This window comes from Podarcis bocagei (genome assembly GCF_964188305.1).
Source record: "Podarcis bocagei genome assembly, chromosome: 1".
In the NCBI taxonomy this organism is placed as follows: domain Eukaryota; kingdom Metazoa; phylum Chordata; class Lepidosauria; order Squamata; family Lacertidae; genus Podarcis; species Podarcis bocagei.
The window spans coordinates 99968329-99992703 of NC_138125.1; the positions used below are offsets into that span (position 1 = coordinate 99968329).

Consider the following 24375-nt stretch of genomic DNA (forward strand, 5'->3'; position numbering starts at 1 on the left):
ACTTTATTAGTTGTTCTGTGAGGCTTTCTTGATGTTGCTGTGTTATTGCTGTATGAAGGGGTAGTCTTGCACTAGACTGCAACAAAAGTGGGGCCCAACCCCCCCTCTGGTATATTTGTGGTATTAAAAAGTTACAGGATTAAAGAATGAAGTTATAGGGCATGCACTTATTGGAAACAAGGCAGTATGTCCACCCCAGACTTTTTGCAGGCACAAATAGTATGAAAACTGGATCACGTATAACAATCTTAATATCCCCACAGGCACAACTCAGCATGAATGCACAATATAAAAGGCACCTGGAGGAGTCATTTCACTGTTGCACAACTCTTTCTGAACACTATCCAGCTTGTACACTCTATTCATGTTGTATAGTTTTGCACTGCTCAGCTCTCCTGAAATACTGGCTATCTGATTGGTTACTGTAGCCTGATAGGTTAGTGGGAGGACTTGAACACCAATTTAAGTTAATGAAAAACTACTACTCCAAGGGCAGGCAGTACAAAAGCACAATTAAGTTTATCGGGGGCAAGCCTTTGTTGAAACTAATCTTCAGGTGAACCTACAGAAATGAAAATTGACATTCATAGTCACATTCTGCCTAAGGAGTGGCCTGATCTAAAACAGGTAATAGCTAGACTGGATATTTGGTACAAAAGCTCTAGGTACAAGTATTGCTTCTGATTGCTATGAATGTTTTCAGCTGAGCTTTATCTCTCATACTTCTGGGCTTTGAGAACTCCCTTCTGGGTATATTTTTTTAGGCTGAACTCTTAAAGAAGAAGATGACTGATCTTAAGCTCCAAATGCTCCTGGCCCCCTAGCGTTTGCCAGAGGGCATTTTGACTATTCCATTAATTTGAATCCATTCAACAAAGATGTTCTGATAATTGCTGGGTAAAGCAGACAGGGTTCTCTGGGACAGGAAAATGTCCCTTTTCTTTTTCACCTTTTAATAAAAATATAAAGTTTTCAGCTGCATTGCTGTGAATCAAAACACAGTGGGTTTGGATAGTGTTCAGTGAGGTTGTCTTCTCCCCCCCCCCCCTTGTTTCAAGCCACATTTGCGGTGTTGCACTTTTGGAGAGGGGATGGGGATGTCTTCACACGCATGGCCTTTTTGGTTTCCCCAACCCTGGAAAAACAACAACCCAGAATTCTAATTAACTAAGTTGCCATCTGCACCTACATGATGGCTGTATCACAAACACAGACCCTGCTTAAGTATGAACTGAATGCAGCTTATGTTTTCTAGTCAGATTGAAGCTGGTTTGAGGGGGGGAAATGCATCAAAGAAGAGTTTCTCAATAAACTACACGATCGGTACTGTGGCCGAAGTTATGTGTATGCAGCTTGTAAAACTAGCAGTGGGAGCGCTCTGGATGCAGAGTAAGCTGTAATGTGAACATACCCCTTATCGGCATCTTTCTTCATCCACTGAAGGCATCATTGAGTTATTGGTATACGGTGCAATCCTAAGCATTTTTATTCAGAAGTGCTACCATTCAGTGGGACTTGTAAAGGTAAAGGGACCCCTGACCATTAGGTCCAGTCGTGGCCGACTCTGGGGTTGTGGTGCTCATCTCGCTTTACTGGCCGAGGGAGCCGGCGTACAGAATCCGGGTCATGTGGCCAGCATGGGACTCATAGGCTCAGTGGGACTTACTCCCTAGCAAATATATCTAGCATTGCAGCCAATGTATTTAAATGCATAGAGCTAGTTAATTTATCAGAATAAATCAAATATCATTATATTGGGTGATATCTAGTATTAGTCCTACTTGGAGTAAACCCATTGATATCACTGAAGTTAAATAGCTAAGTCCATTAATGTCAATTGGTCTAATCACAGTATGACTTAGACTGGATAGCACTCATCATTAGAAAAAACAAAAGTTTGCGAACTTGTGCTACTTGCACTGGGTTATTAAACAACCCAGTAACATACGCAATGCTACAGGAAATGACATTTACCTGAGAGGGAGTAAACCTCACTGAACTCAACAAGACATACTTCTGAATGTCTTAGATGTATATAGTTGTGGTCCGCGATAAAATGTCCAGCCCACTAAGTTGACTCAGAAGGATACTATGGCATTAAAAGCAGCTGAGCGATCAAGGAAGAATAATAGAGATGTACTCCCCCTGTTCCTCTTCCAATCTATCAGTCAAACTATTTATTTCAAACTATCATTTGACTGTTTCTGGGGTCTATATCTGGTCTTTAGTGATTTTCAGCAAAACTCAGAAGTTCACATTAAAACAATACTTTGATTGGGCACACCATGAACTAAGATTTGGGTAACTCTTTTTACTAACATACCAACCTTATCTTAAACTGGTGGTAATCAGTGCATGAACACATCACTTACAAAAAGAACTTGATTCTGCAGAGGGGTGTTGCAGGGGATAGTCCATGCAAAGTACAGTTTGACATCAATGGAAAACAAAAATTGCAGGTTTTGTGCCAGGTTATTCATGCAGATGCATTAAAGTTGCCTCTATGTGAATTAGTTATTGGCTATTTCAGAGTACCTTTTCAGTCTCTCATAATGAGACATTTCAAACCCAAGAATCTTTGAAATAAAAGAAAGCTGCCTTTCTTTCATCTGCAATCCCCAACCGCCGGATATTAGAAGAGTTTTAAGCCTCTCTGGGAGAATCAATGGACATTTCACTTGTGTATTTGAAGCTTTTCTCTGCTCTTTAAATATTAATAAAAGAAGGTGACCTTCACCCCTGCTTCTGAAGCATAGAGGCTGAAAGGGAGAATCAATATATGCCTACACTAATGATTAACTAATTACAGCTCAGCAGATTTAAAAAAAAAATTAATCACAAACCCAAGATTTTACTCCTGGTTTCATAATAAAGGCCTAGCATTAAATGCACACATACTTGGAAATAAGCCCCACTGAACTCAGTGGAACACAATTCCAAGTATCCTGCATTGTGCTGTAAAAGTCAATTTTGGTGGAATGGGAAGTAGATATTTTCTTAAATCATAACAAAATTCATCCTGGTGGTAACCCAGTCCCATCTCATCTCCATTGCAGATATGGCACCACTATGGACATCATAGGACAAGCAGCTGTACAGTACTGTCCTGCACCATTCAACTACAGGACAGCTAACATTCTGTGTGCTTTAAAAATGGAACTGCCCCAATAAGAAAGAAATCCAGGGTGGCATAGCGGTTAGAATGTTGGGCTACTAGTATTGAGAGACCAGGGTTCAAATCTCCACTCAGCCATGAAGCACTCTGTATAACCTTGGGCTAGTCACTGTCCTTTTGTCCAACCTACTTCACAGGATTGTTGTGAAGATAAAATGAGGATGGGGAGAACTATGTATGCCACCTTGAGGTCCTGGGAGGAAAAGTGCAGATTTCCTGTCTTTTATGCCACCATGGGCTGCTTTTATCCAGAAATGAAAAGGCCCTCTGTCCTCTTGTGTCACCTTCTATACCAATAAAACAGGGTCAGTGGTTGTTGGTGCTTTTGACCCCAGCATTGGAGCAAAGCATTGCAGCTCTTGTGCTGGTCATTACTGCACTCATTGTGCTAGAACCTTAACAAGTTAATTGCAGTAGGTTCCATTAGAACACAGTCCTAACCATGTGTCGTCAAAAGGAAGTACTACTGAATCCAATAGAAGTGGACTTTAGTCCCAAGTAAATGGGGTTAGGATTGCAGCCCAAGTCACAATTGAAATGGGACCCAAGTGCAATTAAATTGCTGTGGGTAGAACCCATAGATTATTGCTTTCAACATGTTTTATTGTTAATTATTTATTCTGCTGGAAGCTACCTTAAGCATTGGAAGACTAGTCCTAAGAGATCCAATCCATCAGGTCTAGTCTAATGTTCAGCTAGTTCAGCACTCTATTTCTAATAGGGGCTGCCTGCCTCCTGGACTACATAAACAGAGCCTGAACACAACAGTTTTAAATGTGCAATCACTCTATTATTGACTTAACATTTGTTAAGTAGCTATATATTCGAAACTGGGCTCCATAGCTAAGAGAAATTTTTGGAAACTCCCAAAATAGCCCCACATCCCTATGGTCACAATTTGGCTCTAGTCAGAATAGTTCTTCACACGATATCCTTAACTCCTCTTTCCATGGCTATGGATTTAACCATATGTATACTTCTCCTCCTAGAGATATGGCTATGGTGGATGGATTCAGCTGGAGGAACACTGTGAGGTAAGCTGTGTTTCTGACCTATGTGACCCATGAATAAAAACTTATCTAGGAATATATATTAAAATTATGGAAAAATCTATATGAATAACCCTACTGAATTAGTCCAAAGATTCATCAAATTCAGCTTCAGATTTTTCACAGTGGCCAGCCATATGCTTCCGGGAAGCCCACAAGCAACACATGAAGGCAACAGCCCTCTACTGCTGATGCCCCTTCCAGTTGAGGTATTGAAAAATGATACTGATTCAGAATTTAACTAATAGACTGATCTTCCATTATACTGACTACCCGCCCTTTAAATCTAAACAAATATCCATCACCACATATTGTGACAATGAATCCTATTAATTAATTAGGTCCTGTATGGAGGTGTACCTTCTTTTGGCTGTCCTTTTTCAAATATAAATTTGAAAGCTCACTCTCACACACATAAGAAGAGTCTGCTGAATCAGGCAATGACCCATCTAGCCCTGCACCTCACAGTGGCCACCCAGATGCCTGTGGGAAACTTTCAAGTAGGACCTGAGCACAAAAGCACTTTTCAGTAAGTAGCCATTAATAGCCTAATCCTCCATGAATTTATCTAATCCTCTTTTAAGGTCATCCAAATTGGTGGCCATCACTGCCTCCCGTGGAAGCAAGTTCCATAGTTTAACTATGAAGAGGTACTTTATTTTATCTGTCCTGAATCTTCCAACTCTATAATATTATTTTTGAGGTAAGGCAGTCAGAACAGGGCACAGTATTCCAAATGTGATTACAACATAGATTTGTATAATGGGATATCGGTGGTTTCCAAGCATGGAATTTGCCTTTTTCACAGCTGTTGCACACTGGGTCAACATCTTCATCAAGCCATCTACTATGACATCAATGCCTCGGTCATGGTCAGTGACCACCAGTTCACGAACACATGTTATCTTTCAAACTGTTTATATTGAGAAATATGTACAAATACCGTACACATTTACAAAACCAGGTGGTGTTATGGACACGAGCCACGTGGCACTTAGCAAACTGAATGGTGAAAATTGCAAGAATATGTTTGTCTACTTAATGTGCCTGAAAGACAGAAAATATACGTATATCTGGAGGGAAGACACTTTGACCAACTAACTCTCATTCATAACATGTTACCGTGCCTTATTTTAATGGAAGTCATGACATGAGCAATGACACCTTTCTGTACATGCAAACCCTTTCCTATACCTCAGATTTGTTCCATTCACAAAATATTTAATGGAGGTCCAGGTCCTGAACTCAGTCCAACCCATTTTAAATGAAATGAATCTGGCCTCAAGCAAGCTCATTAGCGTATTTCTACTTCCCAGGAGTAAGTAATTACTTCAAGGCCATTCCTACACTGCCTGTAAACTGAAGCCTGCGGAGGGAAAATTCTGATTAAATAATATGTACAGAGAGGGGAAATCCCACAGCTCTTAGCTAAAAAGCAAAGGACTAAGGAGCAGTTAAAAACTCACATGGTTTTTAAATAACCCATGGTTATTTAGAGTTATTATATAGAGAAAAAGTGAAATTATGCCCTTTTCAGTTTGCCCCAAAAGTAACTGCGGAAAAAATAAGAACCATTGTATAGATCTGAACAAATACAATATCCCAAACTCTGGAAACCTTTTAAGAATTTTGCTTTCTTCACTTTTGCCCTCTGAATCTTTGTCTGAATCATTTTCTTCATGTCTCCATAACAACCACTGCCTAAATCTCATTCCCTCTGAAAAGCAACTTTTAACAAGCTCAAGGATCACATCTCAAATTTGCCATCACCTCAGTAGAATGAAAAATTATTGTACATGACCTAAAACCTGGCCTATATTTCTGCCTCTCTGGAAATCAGATACAGTTGTCTCATAATAATTTTGTAAGGTTAAACACCTGAAACAGCAGCTTTAAAAAATGTTATTTTTTATCATTTATACCTAAGATGCAGTGACAGCAATTTAGTGATCTCCATAACAATCAAGTGTTAAAAGAATGTACTGGATAAAGAACGTACTGCTAATTAAATATACCTTGTCTGTTAATCATAATATTCAGCATTCATGAGGTAGATGCTGGAGAGTGAAGGTACAGTGTTAGAAGATGGCTGCTCCACCATGGAGGCTACATTTGCCCCACCCACCCCATAGTCAGAGAAAGGCTCTGGGGCTCACTCCTTGCATGAAGGTAGTGGTGCAAAGAGTCACACCACTGCAGTGGCCAATGGGGTGAGGGTAGTGGCTGCCTTTATAGGGGAAGCACCACCCTCAGATGGCTTTGACAGCAACTCACCCTCCAACCCTTTAAGATAAAGGCATGTGGAGTTGTTGTTGTCTGTCCCGTCCCCCCCATTCCTGTGCAATTTCTATGCCTGTTAGTGTTTATGGTGGTGGACACTTTGCTGCAGATATTTTTACAGTCATTATTTTACACCAAACACATGTCTCATCATGAGTCTTCACTTCAGGGATATGAGGGCAAAGAGCTCTCACAACTGGTTTTGTGCACCCTACACCAGTGTTTTTCAACCTTTTTTGGGCAAAGGCACACTTGTTTCATGAAAAAAATCACGAGGCACACCACTATTAGAAAATGTTTAAAAAATTAACTCTGTGCCTATATTGACTATATATAAAGTAATTCTCTTGAACAGGAATCAAATAAACACAAAGAAAGTATTTTATAATTACTTTCTTACTTGAAATAGTAAGTAAACAGAAATATGAAAAATTATAAAATACTTTATTCAGTGCGCAACCTGGGCATGTTTGGCTGAACACAAAGCTGATATTCTGGCTGGAATCGAAGAAAGACACACACGTAGCTCTTCGTCAACAGCTCTCAGTCTCTCTCTGTATTTAGTTTTTATAGCAATCATGCTTGAAAAGCTCATCTCACACAGATATGTAGTGGAAAATGGGAGCAATGTCAAAATAGCTTTGTTTGCCAGAAGGGGGAACTCCTTGGCAGTATCCAACCAAAAACTGTCCAAAGGTAGATCAGCAAATCTTAGCTTGAAACCACGATTTTGTCTCAGTTCAGTTAGTTCCTCCTGCTCCTGTAATGTCCTTTCCACCAACTGATGCTGAGCTATAAGGGTCCCTAACCCAGTCAAGGCATTCAGTGGAGACTGAAGAGAAATAAAATGACAACTTCTCCAGTTCTCCTGGTGAACTCGAGTCGCGACGTCTTCTTCTCTCCGCTGCTGCGCACACTGTGCTCGGGCGGGAAGGAAGTCGGAAGATGATGTCCTACTGTGATAGGTCCAGGCTGGAGTCTGGACCAATCACAGCCCGGACATCAGAAAAGTGGAGGGTGTCCCCCTGAGGAGCGCCAATCGGCGCCCCTGCTGGCCGAGGGTGGGGTCAAAAACCCCACCCCCCCATACCCAAGACACAGTCCGGCGCCTGCCTAGTGGGTGAAAATTTGAAATTTATTTTTTTAAAAAATCTTTCGAATTTTTCAATTTTTCCCACGGCACACCAGGCAACATCTCACGGCACACTAGTGTGCTGCGGTTGAAAAACACTGCCCTAAACAAGCATACTGCTTTGGTACAGTGGAGGATGCTGTCCACTCACCAGTGCTGAAGTGATCAGCCACGGGTCTGCTTGACTTCTGTACATGGAAGAGAAGGCACCAACTTGCCCTATTTCTCAGGCAACTGGCTCCCGTCACTTCAGAAGGTGAGGCAGCTTAGAGCAGGGCTTCCAAGACTCTCAATCCTTGGGAAGGTTTATATTTTAGGTTTTCCATTTGATATATTACAGAGTTACTTTTTTTGGTTAAAGGTAATTTGAGTTACTAGCTTTATTTATTTTTTTGGCTTGGTAAAGCCACCATAGGGTGCCTTGACCACATCATTTTTCATTCGGTAATTATTTCATTGGAATGCACTGCTATGTGGTGAGAGCTCAGGCTTATCACATCAAGGGAAGCTTGTTTTCCCTTAGGTAGCAAATACCATCTCCCATCACACAACATTAAAATGAAAAAAGAAAAACACACTTTGCTTCAGCTTTACTATATCATATATTATTTCCTCAAAACATTTTATGCAAAAAAAACCAACAGGCATATATTGAGGTTCAGTTTCATCATCATCATCATCATCATCTGACTAAAATGGTATTTTCTTGTTTTTTGCTAGAATTTATGGAAGTCAATATCAATAGATGTTGGGAAACACTGTAATATAACCCACTGTTTATGTTATAAAACAAAGATTTAGCATCAAGAAAGGAAGCCTTAGATTAACTTTATGAAGAACTCAGTGTGGCAGTCGTAGCTTGCAATGGAAAACTAATTTTCTCTGGATCCATGTGTGTCGAATAATTAACTGCAAAGCCTCTGAGAATCAGCTCCGAATTAATTTTAACTACAGATCCAGCAAATAAATGCTTGTATTAAATATATCTGGGTCATGTGTGTTCATGCTGATGATAGAATGAATATGTGATTTAAGCCCACACCTTTTAATGAGGAAAGAGCTACCTCCGTCCATCTAATTGAACTAAGCAGATTTGTTTTCGTTCTGCATTGGGCTTGCTATAGTCTGCACATCACTAATGCAGATGGAGTGGGGGAGCCACTGTTTTTAATTAGGACATTGCTCACTGGAGATTCCATCTCATAGCATAACCCTTCAGGCCATTGGAAAGGCTATTATTTCTCTTGCTACAGTCGGCATTTATTTATGAGGGTTTAAAGGAGAACCCCTAGAGAAATTATAGTCTTTTTAGTATTGCTTCAGTACTGCAATGATTCCATATAACAATCTGCCAGCCAAAGAAGCGCACAACTTACTGTGCATACCAAAAAAATATTCCCACTGATCATAACAAAATGAATACCCATCATCTATTTTTATACAACAAGATGCTTGATTCCACCAGGTCATTTCCATCTTCTCTAAACCGTTTGGTGCCTGTTATGTAAAAGTCAACAGAGGACTCATATATCCATATTCTGTAGGAATATATGCTTAAGTTCTTCCCTCCTGGCACTTTGGAAAATAAATTCTTGAACTATATTTGCCAGAGGAATCAGATGGCGGCACTGTAATTATAGCTTGTGATATTTGGAGCAATTTTCTTGAATTGTGACACAGCTGCCAAGTCATTCCAGGAGCCTGCCAAAATATAGTCACAATGAAATTTGGGGGGTGGGGGTAGAACTGAGGTTTTAAAATATTTATCAGTTGTTATGAATGATGTATGAGGCTAGTAACATATTCAAGGTTTAAAATGTCCTTGGTCTCATGGCTTTATTAAGAACTTGCAAGAACCCCACTGGGTCAAAACACAAAGTTGTGAAGGTGCAGATTACTTTTTAGGCAGGCAGAATTGTTGTACTGTATTGCTTTCAACACCCGCTAAAACTTCTTTGTTTAAGGAAGCCTAACTGGACGTGAATTTGTAATGTGTAATACATAATGTGTAATTATAATACAGATATTTGGTTTGAAACTGCTGTTTTTATTTACACTTTGATAAAAAAATGTGTCAACTTGCTTTTAACATTTGATTTTATATTTATTTTTAATGGAGTATTTTATATTTTTTATGTAAACCTCTTAGATGTTTTTGTTGATTAAGAGCTATTAAGTTTTTTAAAATAAATATATTTAGTCCAAGAATAGCCGGAGTAGTATCATCCATATGTTATGAACTACAATTTACAGACACATGGCTTTGCTATATCTTTTCTTAAAGATTTTTTACATTATAAACTGTTTTAAAATGTGTTTTAATAGTGTGTGGTTTTTTAAACAAATGAAGAGTCTAGGCTCCTTTGGGAAGGAGAGCAGGATATAAAATTAATAAATAAAAAACTTCTATCAGCCTCAACTTCAAGTGATGGGAGCTGTAGTCCAGCAACATCTGTAGGGTGTCAAATTGGCTACCCTGCATTTAGCTCACCCTTATGATCCATCACAATCATGGAAATTAAATACAGCATGGATTCCTGCCATATGGCCCCAGTTTTCTAGCATTACCTATGTGTCACAGTAAACTACTGTTATGTTAAAAAGATCAGGTCAGCAAAAGGCGTTGGGTACTAGATTAATAAATAACAGACAGGAAATACATGAAAATATTCCTTTAAAGGGGAATATAATAACATTTACCTTAATAACTGTTCCCCATTTTTTACAGAGGGAAGCCAAAATGATGAAAGATGGGAAACTTTTCAGAGTTATCCAAGAGAATTGTTGGGATCCAGAGGTTCGGATTAAACAGATGAACCAATCAGGTACTATCAGTATGGATGTGTACTATGCAGACGTCCAGTATGGCAACAGTAGCTCTTAAAAGATGCTTTTGCAAAGCATTAACAATTGATTTTCAGAATATATATTGCATTTTTGTTGAGTAAGAAGAGCTAAAGCAGACTGCAAAATATATTACTACAGAAATGCACCGATAAATTTCCATCTACATTCAAACCTGGAAGCACCAAAGTAACAGTTCAAGTGTTCCTCTTGAAGAGCCATTCACTTGTAGTGGGTTATTTGTCAAAAATATAAATTAATTGCCTCCCTCCAGGAAAACAAGTTCAAGTTTATTTCTAAAGTAGTTGATTGCTATGTAGTGAAGAAAACAATCCCAAAACTGTTCCCCCCCCAGTAGTCCTCATTGCTCATAAACAAACTACTCTGGAATAGTTTGCTTATTTTTTTAAAAAAATATTTAATGGCATTTATAAAACAACTTTTACTAATTTTGTTCTATAGGAGTCACTGTCCAGGCCCTTTCTACAGTTCCTGTCATGTTTAGTTACTGGGTAAGTCAAGTCAAGGAAAAGAACTACAGCATTTTTGTATCATAAAAATCAAGCAACCATGAACTCCACATGCAAAAAGGAAGGCAGAAATCCTTCTGATTAATCAGATACTTTGCAATGACAGAAGGCTCAGGAGACTAAAGAATGTCAACAGATGTCATTGTACAGATGAGGTCTGATGGATTATAAATAATTGTGTATAAAGCTGAATATATTTGTCTTATTTCTCAGATATATTGATAATGGATGGAAGCTAATTATTAATAATATATCTGAATATTGCTCGTTATAACAAAATTAGTTGCTTTACTCTAATACTAAAGCTTAACTTTAATTTTAAAATTGGCTTCTCCCAATCTACATGATTGTGAATAAATTCTTAGAGCCAGATGGGCAATGTGTCCAGTGAGGGCTCAGAAACCAGAACTAGTCTGGATGAAACTTCTAGGTGATAGAATGGAATTTAGCATTTGCCATTCAGGTTCCATTTTTGTTCTACTTGTGCATCAGAGGCATCAAAGAGCAACACTAACAACGCAGGCATCTGCTCCAGTTATGGTGGTGGCTAAAGAGCTTTTGTATTTGGCGCTACATCTAGTGGAAAATCACATCCAGAGTTTCAACCTGCACTGAAAAGGGGTGGGGCCCATCAAATATATATATTGCTACCCCAGCAGGACTTTAACTAATTAGCAGTATCTGTGTGTATTAGGAGTTGAATTCCTGTCTGTAGGGAAGGATCTCATTTTCTGGATGATTGCTGTGTGTTACACAACAGTAGCAGTTGCAAAGAATTTTGTAGTATCTGTGTGTTTTCCAGGTTGTACTTTGTGTGTATGGTGCATTAGGTTGTTTTCATGGATTGGTGCCTCAGCAAAGGAAAAGTAGACCGTCTCTAGTGTTTGTGCTCCTTTTTTCTTCTTAATTGTCCTGCTAAGAGACCATAGGTTCCTAGCTAAGCTATCCTATTTAGTTGTTCTGTGAAGCAAAGGGACTTAAATTCTAGAGTTCTGCATATGCACTGTTCTTTGAGACTCCACCTAAAGGTTATTTACACAACCAACTTTTGTTTCTCTCCCGATTTGAAAACCACATGTTAATTCTTTCTTCCTTTAATGATTCTTACCAGGCCAAACCAAAGGATACTCTAGACCTGTGCCAATTTTTAAATAATGACTTAGCCACTACTGTGAAGAAGTTCCCAAAGAGGTTTATTGGCCTTGGCACCCTCCCCATGCAGGCTCCAGACTTGGCTGTGAAGGAATTGCATCGTTGTGTGAAAGAGCTTGGATTTCCCGGCGTGCAGATAGGATCTCATATCAACAACTGGAACCTGAATGCCCCAGAACTCTTTCCAGTCTATGCTGTGAGTAGACATTCCCTTGTTTCTAATAATAGTAGTAGTAGTAAAATTTATTATTTAAACCCCATCCATCCGGCTGGGTTTCCCCAGCCACCCTGGGCAGCTACCAGCAGATTAAAAACAGAATAAAACATCAAACATTAAAAACTTCCCTAAAGGAGATGTGGAAGTCTACATGAGCTGTAAACGACAGATATCATCTTATCTTTCACTGAGGAAGAAGGGGAGCATGTAGGAATGGGATCTTAAATGGAGATAGTAGTAGTGTCTCACGTATGTTGAAGCTTAGAGTGACTGGAGTTCTAAAAATGATAACCAACACAGTGCTGTGAATTGAACCTGGAAGACAACAGGGACCCAGTGCAGATGCTGGTGGACTTGTATATGTAGATGCTATGAACTTGGTAGTTCCTGTACATGTAAATGCTGTGTACCCTGACATACCAACTTAATCAGGAGACCACGTATGGAAGTCCATGCCATGATTCTGAATCATGAACAAGGGTTACTCCCATATAAAATTCTTAATGCTACTAATAATAACAATGAATCATTCATTTTGCACTTAAAATAATTGAAGTGCTTCACACAGAATTTTAAAAAGGGCCTGCACCTACCTAAAGGGTCACAATATAAATGAAGACAAGATGGAAATTAATAAGAAAAGGAGGGGGATAGTACATGTATGTACATCTAAATGCTGCAAATGGACCCAGGCACTGGCTGATGGAGATTCCAGCCCATTGGAGAAGCCCATTAACTGACTTATAGATCCTCCTAAGACTAGCAATTATTTGTTATATTTTTATCACAACCTTCCTCCAAGGAGCTCAGGAAACAGTATATCTCTTTCTACCCCACCCCAGCACCATTTCATATCTTCACAACAACCCGGTGAGGTAGGTTGGGCTGAAACATCTGTGCTTTCTGTCCTCAGTCCACGGAAGCATGAGTGAGGAATTTCATGTGAGCAGCTGAGACTGAATTCTTTAGTTGAGATTCCTGCATTGCAGAGGGTTTGACTTGATGACCATAGGATCCCTTCCATTTCTACAATTATAAGATTCTATGATTATTGCTCTTAGATGTCTTACTCTTGTGTTATAAAAATACCAGACTCTTACGTTTAAACATTGGCAATTGTATTACTTGAAATGTCATATTTTTGGTCAACTTTTTAATAAACTCTTCCCTACTGCCTCTAATAATAAGGCTGCTGAACAATTAAACTGCTGCCTCTTTGTGCATCCCTGGGACATGCAGACAGATGGAAGGATGTCGAAATACTGGCTTCCCTGGCTCGTAGGTCAGTAGCACTTACAATTCTTAAAAGACATTCATTCATTTTGTTTGTGAGTAACAGCAATGAGCCAATTTGGCATAGTAGTCAGGGTGTCAGACCCAAGTTCAAATTCTCACTTAATCTGAAACTCCCTGCGTGGCATTTGGCTATTCGCCATCTCTCAGCCCAACCTATCTCACAGGGGTTTTTTATAGGGATAAAATGGAGATGGGGAAAAGTGGGCTATAAATGAAATAATGCAGGAGACACAGCTGAAAATGTACAAGGAAGATTTGCACAACTTTTCTTACAATTCCTTAAATTCATTCACATCCATGAAGTTTGCATCAAGGGGCTTTAATCAGGATGCCGTTGATTGTTCTAAGTTCCCTAATACAGCAATCCTCTTAAAATGGCTTTAACTATCACCCTGAGAAGTACTGAAATGGAGATGTATAAATTTCCACATATGTAATGCCTTGCTGCCACATGCCTGTGGGTGGTGGCAAATTGTGGCAATTTACACCCCCACACCCACCATTATGAGATAACTGAAGCATAGATCGTGCATTATCCTTGAATAAGTATGTTACCACCTTGGATGCTACTTGGAAGCATGAAATGAAGGTGCATAAATCACTTTTGCTTTCCTTTTTCCCCATCAGAAGTCACAAAAGACATTGCAGATAGGAATAAGCTGCTTGTAATTAACACATGATAGAAAATTGTTAGCTTTGTCAGATCTCAAGATTCAATCTCAATAAGACTGTGATCTCAAACTCCCCCCCCCCTTTTACTCCACATGGGTCTTCAACATTTTTTTCTATTTAAGCCCACATGGAGCCAAATGTCTCCTGGCACATCTTAGGATACTCCTAATGTTCTGAATGTCTTTACAGAAGCAGAAGCATATCTGCTTCTCCCATAGCTCTTTGCTTATAGTACATTGTTCATTCTCCCTCAAATGAAAATGAAATTTCTTTTCAAGAATAAAAGTAGCGATGAGAAGATCAGCTATTTTTAAACTGAATTGTCATCTTTCTTTCTTTCTTTCTTTCTTTCTTCCGTGAGGAGTATTTGCAACCAGCCAGTCACTGATATGATAATCTGTACTTCCTGTGGGTGAAGGTAGTCAATACAGGGCTTGATTCCAACTTCCAGGGCCAGTGATTTGCTGGAAAGAGAATATCACAGGCAGAAAATGAAGGGAGGTAGAAAGGGGAATGAGTGAGAGTTGAGAGAGCAGTTGCTGAGCCACCTGTGGCCTGGCCTGCCTGCTCGATTGCTTTTTAAAAATTTAAAAAGCATATTGTCCATTCACTCTTTCTTATGGGCAACCTTATTCCCATTAATTGGAAGAGAGACATATATATATGGCACAGCACTCCGGCCATTAGGGAAGATTCAGGGAAGGAAAGATCCTTGGTTGTAACCACTGAAGATGGAAGCAGAGGACTATAACCCCAGGTACCAAGGTTCCCTAAAGGTGCTGATAAAACTTCTTCTCTCAAGCTAGTTGGGAATTATTTCCACTTTTTATAAATGAAAAAAGATTTGTATTGTTACTCTTGAGGATATGGCAATGTGTATGTAAACAGGCTAAGTGCTGTACTTGTAACAAAACCTTATCAGGAAAATGTTGCTACCTTTTAACTTGCTTGATTATTACTGGCACTGAGCAGTGCACCATAGCTGCGCCTATTAATTTGTTTTTATTTTAAGTACCTAGCGGTGAAATATCAGCATTGCACAGTATTACAACATCAACCCAAGCTGAGAGAGATGAATAGGCAAGGGGAGGGGAGGAAGTCAATGAAGCATGCAGATTTCTGTTCCCCATATAGATTTTTTTAAAAATTGAATTTATATACCACCCTTCACCTGAGGATCACAGTGGTTTACAGTATAAAAACAGAAAAATACATACATATGTTGTGTAAACTCATCATATGCATTCATACAACAATGTATTATCTAATTATCTCAAGGGGCAACAAAGCACCATTCCTCTGTATAGTAGCAGCTCTACATGGTCACCACCATCATTAGAACGACTCACACTCATATGGAGCAGGCAAGCCTTCCCCAACCTAGTGCCCTCCAGATATTTTGAACTACAACTCCCACCATCTCTATGCTGAGTGGGTCTCATGAGAGTTGGGAATCCAATATCTGAAGAACAGAAAGGAAATACTGGAGTAGACTTTCATATGGGAAGGTTCCGCATCTGTCACACTGCACATTCTTGGAAGTGACTTGCTCTGGTGCAGAGAGACTCCATGCAATGTGGGTTCATTATCAATGTGATAGGGGACCCTATCAAATTACAGCTGTCATGTTGTTTCCAACTAAGTTTTAGTCAGAATAGACTCACTGGGTGGGATTCAACTAATGAGGCCCATCAGCATAAGCCCTTTGTAAGGACTTCCACTTGCACAATTGGGTTCCTCCCTTTTCCTCCCCAATGTCCCCTGAAATTGGCTTGGGGTGTGTGTTGGAGAACCCTTAGAACAGCAGGTGAGGAGAGAAGAGGAGAGAAGAGGGGGATTGCTCCATCTGGCAAGCCAAATGCTGATTGAACAATAAGAAGAGCATGGTGTTGAATTCCTCCTTTGAACTTAAATTAGTCACGCCCATCAATTTCAATAGATCTACTTTGAGTGTGACTAACATATTTAGACAAGTATTCCCCTGAACTGTAACTTTCTGATCTAATTGTTTTAATTGCCCTTTTAACTTTTTTAATTGTTGTGCTTTTAGCAGGCTTTTTATTGTGTATTTAACTACAGTACGTGTGACAATTTTATAATGGATGTAATACTTATCAATCACTTGATAAGGCATGTAAGCTGTATATAAATTAAAAGAAACAACAATAACAATGTAGGGGTGTCTTGTGGCCCCTAATCTGTGTTTCTGATTCACATCTCTCAGGAACATCTATGTGACATGACACCATCACACTCATTTTCCTGGCAAGTAGCTGCTAATAAAGTGGAAAGGGAGCAAGGAAACTCTTTGTGTGATCATGTTATAGCGTATGTCATCTTTTCTTAGGTGTTACTGGTAAAATATGAATCAGGGACCTGGCAAAGTCAAGTTGGAGTATCAGTTCTTCAATTATACACAGTGGATTTCACAATAATTGTGATATATATTTTTTACAAAACTATTATGCATAGAAGTACTGTAGAAATAATTAATAACTCTTTCTTGCTATTAGGAATGCCCTCGGAAACAACCATCGCTATTTGCTCCATGATTATGGGAGGGGTATTTGAATTGTTTCCCAAGCTAAGAGTTTGCTTTGCCCATGGAGGTAAGTATCTGAGAGCAGGAAGGCTGGAGGACACACAGAAATCATCAGTATACAACTCTTTGCCCCAACACACACTAGTCATGGGGTGGTAATTCAACACTAGCCCTACTCAGTCAGCCCATTTAAGCTATTGGGCATTACACACTTAGGTTCATTCAGCTGGGGATGGCTAAGGCATGGTAGAGGCAAGGGCAGCACTCCAGGTACAGAGCCAGATTAGATCTTTCAAGGTCAATATCAGGAAATAGCTGTTAGGAATGTGGATGGGGAGGCAGGGATCACTGCATGTGCATTCCATATGCAGAAAGTCCCAGATTCAATGCCCAACTTGAATATATCAGCAATGTCTATATCATTTCACAGTGTTTAATGGTACTCCTAGATATATTCATTCAGGCAAAGTAATTTACAACACATCTTTCTTTTTAGGTGGCTCTTTCCCTTATACAGTGGGGCGCATTTCCCATGGATTCAACGTGCGGCCTGACTTGTGTGCAGTAGATAATAACATTGATCCAAAGAAATACCTTGGTTCATTCTACACAGATTCACTTGTTCATGATGAATATGCACTGAAGATGCTAACAGATGTAATAGGAAAGGTGAGTGAGATGGTATTTAGCCCAAAGACTACAAGTAAGCTCTCTCTCCTGAGTCTTTCGCACTCCTATTGGTGCAAATGGGAATTTCCTTCCTAATGCAAATGATGGGGTGGGGGGCAAAGGATTAAAGCCTCTCTTTCTCCATCATACATCAGATGAGAAGACAAATACTTGCCATGACATGGAAGCAAAGGGATGGGGCCACCTTTCCTAGGTGCTAAACATTCCTTCTCTCTTGCCTTCCTTTCTCCTGGGTGGTAAATGGAAAGGAAGAGACAGAAGCCAGGGCATGCCTCTACCCTTTGGCACACCCTTAGATTGACTCTTCATTTGCCCAGGGAATAGGAGAAGAATAAGCAGCAAAAAGACTGGTGAGACAGGGGTTACCCGGGAAGAGAATAAAAACTCATCTTCTTGGTATACTTGAAATTATTACGTATTGCCCATCTTCCTTCAGGGACAGTAATAAATATCTGAGAAGCGTCGAATTGAGACACACAAATAATGAAGGAAGTACAGTCACCCTCTCTCTAACATGCCCCAGTCTTTAACTACTACGCTTTCCAGGTTGGAAGGTGGATTAGAAGGAAGATTCAGCATTAGGACATGCTAGAGAGAAAATGGTGGCATTTTGCTGGTGCTTTTCAAGGTTGCCCTTCCTATTCTCCTCCCTAATTCAGATATCACAAAGATGAGAAGTGATACTTGAACATGCCAGCAGTCCACTTGATCTAGATCCTGGCCTTTTGACCTGTTCTGTCCTTATTCACCAATAAAAACCTAGTTGTTGATACTTAATAAATGCATTTGATTGATCCAGTTCCTCCTTTTTTACTTGCTGAGTATTTTACCAGCAAACAATGCTAAAAATAAAACACATCAACAATGATATTAACAAAAGCTGATACAACATGGATTAAGCTAGCTCTTTAACTGTGGCTAATTATTGCTTAAGCGCTAGGCTTTTTGGAGATTTGACACTCTGACTTTTATACAGTCAGGTAGGAGATGCTGAGGCACCACTAATCACACTCCAACAAATTGTATCTGAATTGTTTTATTTTGAAGGTTATTTTAATATTCAAGAGCTTTGTGAGTCTTTTCCCCAGTGGAATCAATGCAACTTTCAGAAAATCTCCAGACACCATGGACTGTCTTGTAAAATTTTCCACATTTACTTCTATCTCTCACTGATGAATTTATACAGCTAGCTGGAATGAAATTAGATACCTTCAACGTTCAGTATCTGAGCACACAATCAAAACTTATGCAGGCCATTGCAAAGAAAGAAATCATCAGCTGTCCTGAGCATACCCAGCCCAAAGAGGACAAATGGCCGGGAGTTTAATTCTTTACTGACAAAGCATGAACTTCTAGTAGCTCCACTGGTGCACCAAATATGCATATACACACTTCTGGTGGCTAAGCAGCTGGAGCCCCTCCCTGAGCTTATGCTCCAGACTGGAGTGATGGAGTAGTGGGTGGCCAGCCCTCAACCCCAAACTTAAGTGCCCTCCTCCAACAGCACAAGGGCAAAAAACCTGTGACTCCTTCAGCACAGGAGTTGTCACTGTGCCTGTCTCCTCAAGCCCCTCCTGGTCCTGGGAGACAGCAGGGGAGGGGACAGAAGGGATTCTGATAGCTCCCTCCCTTCAAGCACCATTTCTCCCTCAGCTTCTGGTACATTCTGTCCTTCCTCCCTTGCTCCTGTCTCATGGGAGGCACAAAACTCATATATCACTTCCCATTTCCTTTGGCTCTGCCATCTCTTCCACCCATGCCTGTATCTGCAACCCTCCTGCCAACCCAGCAGTTTGAAAACATGCCAGTGCAAGTAGGTAAATAGGTGCCTATGCAACCGTAGGGTGGTGTCCAGGAAGCCCACATTGGCTTATCAGCTCAAGCAGAGGGCCTGGTAAGATATGGCAGGGCAGGACCATTTTGTATAAAGCAGGGCCAGGTGAAGTTAATGTTTTACATCAAAAATAGTGCACAGCTATGGGGAAACGAATTCCCTCCAGTCAGTTTGTGTAGACACCCATGTCACTTTTATCCAGGTATGAGGACTGGCACCTCATTTGTAACCCCCACCCCACAAAAAGGCACTGATTACCAGCATGCATTTTGGCCCCATGTTGGGTATGTTATCAGACTATGAGAAAAGTGGCTGTGTAAAGACTGTGGAGACCTAAGTTACACATTCTCTTCCTTTGACCCAACAGGGTATAATTTGTTTCTCTATTGACCTTCACTGAACTCTTTCAACAACCATGTAAGGCAATGACTTTTGAAAGTAACAATATTTTCCAGCACCCTGTTTGCTCTGATAGCTATTGCTAGAACATCAGCAGACTCAGCTGGTGGATTTATTATTCTGAGCATTAAGGTATACGTTATTATATATGTTACCATAAAACACAGTTCCAAGCTTAGAATCATAAGAGAAAGAGCATCTAAAGTCCCTAAGGGCATGTACTTTACATATACTTTACATAACAGACTTTTTTACTTTATACTGTACATGGTTGAGGAGTCACATGGCTGTATATACTATACACATGTAAGAGATCTTGGCCAATCACAGATTTCTAGAACCTTTGCGCCCAATATTTCCTTTGTCATCTACGGCAAACATCTCTTCCTTCATGCTTTACAATAGCTTCCAAAAGACACAAGGCAGATTGCAGTGGGCCTGTGCTTTGACATAACTGTGTTAAGATTGAAGTGTTTCTTTCAGAAACCCCATGGTGACACCTGCTGGAGACATTTGGCAGAGGGGGAAATATTTTTGTACACAGCCTCCAGAATTTCCTCCAGAATCAATGCTTTGGGCATTTGTTCTGATATCAGTGACTGTGTTGTTTGATTGTTTTTTTCCTAAGATGTGTTTATAACATATGTCTGTCTTCCTTTCTCCAAGGAACTCAAAATGGCATAAATAAGGAAATCTCATTTTATTAACCCTATGAGGCAGGTTAGGCTCAGTGGCAGTACCTGGAGCACCACAGAGACAACTGAACACTGAGTAAATGTGATATCTAAAATAAGCAGGGTTTGTTTTAAGTGTCGGTTTGTATTCATTTCTCAGTAAGAAGGAAACAAATGGCTATGGCATGATGGATCACTCCATACACCTTCCTCTTTTGTCATAACTTTACTTTTCCCTCCCTCTACTTTAACACAGGACATAATTTATGAATGATCCAAAATGATCACAGAAGCTACAGTACCTCAGAACCTCCAGCTTTCTCTACCCATAACAATGGAAGCAATTTGCACAGAAAGAACAGCCTTTCTATGGAGAAGGAAGGAAAGGGGTTGCCTTCTTTAAATACCAAATCTTGCTTTCTTCCTCATTAATCATCCATTCAGTAACAGCATATGTTAAAGCAATCACATATACTATATCCACTTACTCGGGAGTGCACCTCATTGCACTGTTTCTCCTACAACAAAAACACTTACCCTCTGAGGTAAATAGTACAATCTTGTACAATTCTCAACTTCCTAGCGTCTTTTACTGGCCAGCAATTTGCACACACAGAAAAACCAAAGAGTTTTAAGATATAATAATCAAAATGTGCCTCACTTATATATAGAAAAAATAATAATGCTCCCCATAGGACACTCTTAAGTTGGAAAATGTGCACCTATTAAATCAAGGACAAATAACTTTTGGCCCCCAAGTCATTGTTGGATTCCAATTCCTGTCAGCCCCATCTAGCATGATTAGTGGTCACAGGTAGTGGAAGCTGAAGTCTAATAATGCCTGGAGAACTACAGGTTTTCCTTCCCTGAATTAGCTGCTAATAATGCTATCCACCTGCTTATTTCTGTTTTCAGGACAAAGTGATGCTGGGAACAGATTATCCATTTCCACTGGGAGAACATGAACCTGGAAAACTTATTGAATCCATGGAGGAGTTTGATGATGAACTAAAGGTATTATTACATTTTTAAAAATCTTTCTATTAGTCCCAGCCATCACAACTTCACTGGCTGGGACTGATGGGAATTGTAGTCCAAATCAGAGCAGGGTTTGTGGTTCAAGAGGGAAAGAGTTGCTTACCTTGTGCCCAGCAGGATTAACAGATTTCTAGGTCTTCTGGCATGAAGGGTGAAATCCCTTTCACTGCTTGTGGGAGTTTGCAAAGCCCAGTGAAAAATGAGGAGCTGATCCCTTTCTTGAGTCCTCCGCATATGCTGAGAGATTCCTGAGAAGAGACAACCACCAATAATGGTTGGCTACTACTGTCCCTGGCTGTTTATTATATTTCATAATTCAAATTCATTTTTATACAAGAAGCCACTGGACATTTGTTTGGAAAGAATCCTGGTGCAGATATATTAATTTCTTTTCAAGCCATTACTGTATTTGTATCCAAAACATTTGTTAAGACTCTCAAAAGCCTCCTTACTTTTTCTTGCAGGATAAGCTCAAGTTTGGCAATGCTCTTGCATTCTTGAATCTTGACAGAAAGCAGTTTGAATAACCTCAGAACTATAAACCTTTATTGCAGTGTTGGGTCTTTATGTATAATTATGTATCTACATCCTTATGTGTATGCATCCCCATGAAAATTCAAATAAAAGTATGTATAATATTTATGGTTTACATCTGGAAGCTTCATGCACCTTCATGCAAGCTGTATGCATTCTCAGCCTTTCAACTGTGTAGATCTGGCAGATTCCCTTGTTATCTACAGAATCAATTGTTTGTTATAGTTTTTGATGTTTTGGGGACTTTCTATAGCAGCATTCAAAATGGCCAGATGTGAATTTCAGGAAACATCTCTTCACATGGAACTGCAGTACAACAATTGTGGCTCTTGAGCTGTGCTTAAACAGAGCACAGTTCATGTAGGAATGCTCATGAAAGTACAAGGTGATGGATGTATTTATAGTAACAGAAGTCTCCCTACTTGGCCTCACTTGGGAGCTGAAGTGGAGAAATGCATTCAGCTAAGCTCCTCAGCAAAGATATAGTATAGAAAGGACCACATTTGAAGAATTATTAAACATTCTCCTTCAACTATATGAAGAAAGGCAACATTTATTCTATTCATATGCAGCAGAATAGAGTATCTATGGCTCTTTTTCACACATGGAAGAGGGGGAAATTCTTTATTTGAAACCTATCAGTATATTTGCATGTAGATCTATTGTTTCATAGTAGTACATTCATTAAATGCCTTCTAACTTGTTCCATGAACCCCTTTGCTCTTAAGCACTTATTTTACATACTGTTCTGTAGGTGATCCTATTAACATGAAGGTGACCACCTTTTGAATGGGGCAATCATATGCAATTAAATGTAAAAAGAACAATCAGGACAATTCTATGTAAAGCCTAATATAAAGCAACCATTCACAGCAGCGAATAATACAATCATCCTGACAACACAATCATCCTGAGAATACAATCATCCTGGCACTGCTAAATTAATTAACACCTTTGGTGCGACAGGAGGCCACTATCTTGAGTCATGGCTAAAACACAAAAAATCTAATTTGCTTTGATAAGTTCACGTTCAGCAATTTTGTGCTGGAGGCTCCCTTTGACATTCTTTTGCATAGTAGGAGGATGGCTACTTTCACTTTAGTTCTGAGAAATGCAAAACAGGGCAGATGATATCTTTTACTAAATCAAATTTTTTGTTGGTTTGATGAGCGTGCAAATGTTCATGGTACATCAGATTCCTACTTACTCTGTCAGAGAGCCTAAGAGAAATTTAATGAATGTCAGTGGGGGATGGTGTGAGGGAAAGAGAATTGAACCAGAGGCATTACGGTATGTCCCAAACACAAGCCTAGCTAGCAGAAATGTAGTCTCTGATTAAAGGTTATGGAGGAAGGAAAGGGGGACAGGCATGAGTGATAAGGAAATCTGCCAGCATAATGTGTGATTTCATGAGGGTGCTGATTCGTTGTAACATTGGTTTTGGGCCCCAGGGGCCCTTTCCTTCCTCCAGAACTTTCAGTCAGAGACTACATTGCTGCTAGACTTATGTTTTGGACACCTCTTGTCTGCTCCTCTCAGGATAGAAAAGACTAGGTTAACAAGCACATCTCTTGCAGAGCTGTTGTGTTCACTTTCCCTCTCTTATCCTCACGAATAAAACCCTTCCTCCAAGCTCCTGCTTTCCTTTCATTGTGGCCCAGATGACAGTTGCCTACTCAAATTGCTGCTTAGCAACTGGGTGGGCAGAAGGAGGATATCTCAAGGAAGGAAGGAACGGTGCCCTGCTTCAGCACCATTACTTACATCCCCATTCATACAAGCCCATTCATGCTTCCTTGTAAGTAAATCCCACTGCGCTCAGTCAGGCTTACCCCCATGTCTGCACAGGGCTACAGCGAGAGTAGTGAAAGGGCCACGTGTCTGCATTCAAGTGAATAGAACACAGCAAATGTCTGCACTGAATTGAGCAAATCATGGAGCGCTCAGACCTGTCCCCTTTCGCATCAGACCGCCTTAAATTTCACAGCGGCGCTGAAATCCTCCTTTTCCTCCCTTACATTTTGTCTTGGGGGGGGGAGGGAAGGCGGGTAAGGAGGAGTAAAGGAACCGAGAAGATAAGCCTCCAGGCAGCAGCCGGCAGGACTCAATACTGCACGTATTGCTGCTATTCGATTCCTCTAAAGCTGAGGTAAAAATCTGAAGACGAGCTGCGCCATATCATAGAGAGAGAACAGCCAAAGAGTAACGCGCGCCCTTGCCGACTCTGCGGCTCATTCAGAGTCTATGGACAACTCTATGGTTTCGGGGTGGTGTTGTTTATATATGTATGCATACATAAAGCCGGAGAGGAGCGGAA

At 40.0% G+C, this 24375-nt stretch overlaps 1 protein-coding gene and 2 long non-coding RNA genes across 5 annotated transcripts; 2 read left to right on the top strand and 1 right to left on the bottom strand.

Annotated features, from left to right (window-relative positions):
- The first annotated feature begins 502 nt into the window (after nt 1–502).
- On the top strand, nt 503–22162 carry ACMSD (aminocarboxymuconate semialdehyde decarboxylase). Its single transcript, XM_081200051.1, has 10 exons — nt 503–627; nt 4165–4209; nt 10365–10461; nt 10943–10992; nt 12122–12358; nt 13568–13661; nt 16861–16956; nt 17386–17558; nt 21402–21500; nt 21989–22162. Exons 1-10 carry the CDS (start codon nt 571–573, stop codon nt 22049–22051), a joined length of 1011 nt encoding a protein of 336 aa, XP_081056177.1. The 5' UTR covers nt 503–570; the 3' UTR covers nt 22052–22162.
- On the top strand, nt 6925–7544 carry LOC308576375. The gene is made up of 2 exons (XR_014003196.1): nt 6925–7385; nt 7499–7544. It is a non-coding gene; the product is annotated as an uncharacterized lncRNA (long non-coding RNA).
- Nucleotides 18566–24341, bottom strand: LOC308590347. Of its 3 annotated transcripts, none has more exons than XR_014009754.1 (3): nt 23891–24341; nt 21628–21772; nt 18566–18769 (listed from the first exon to the last, which is right to left on the bottom strand). It is a non-coding gene; the product is annotated as an uncharacterized lncRNA (long non-coding RNA). The 3 variants fall into 3 exon arrangements; XR_014009755.1 differs by lacking the exon at nt 18566–18769 and adding an exon at nt 19804–20312; XR_014009756.1 differs by lacking the exon at nt 18566–18769 and adding an exon at nt 20322–20853.
- Nucleotides 24342–24375: the final 34 nt, after the last annotated feature.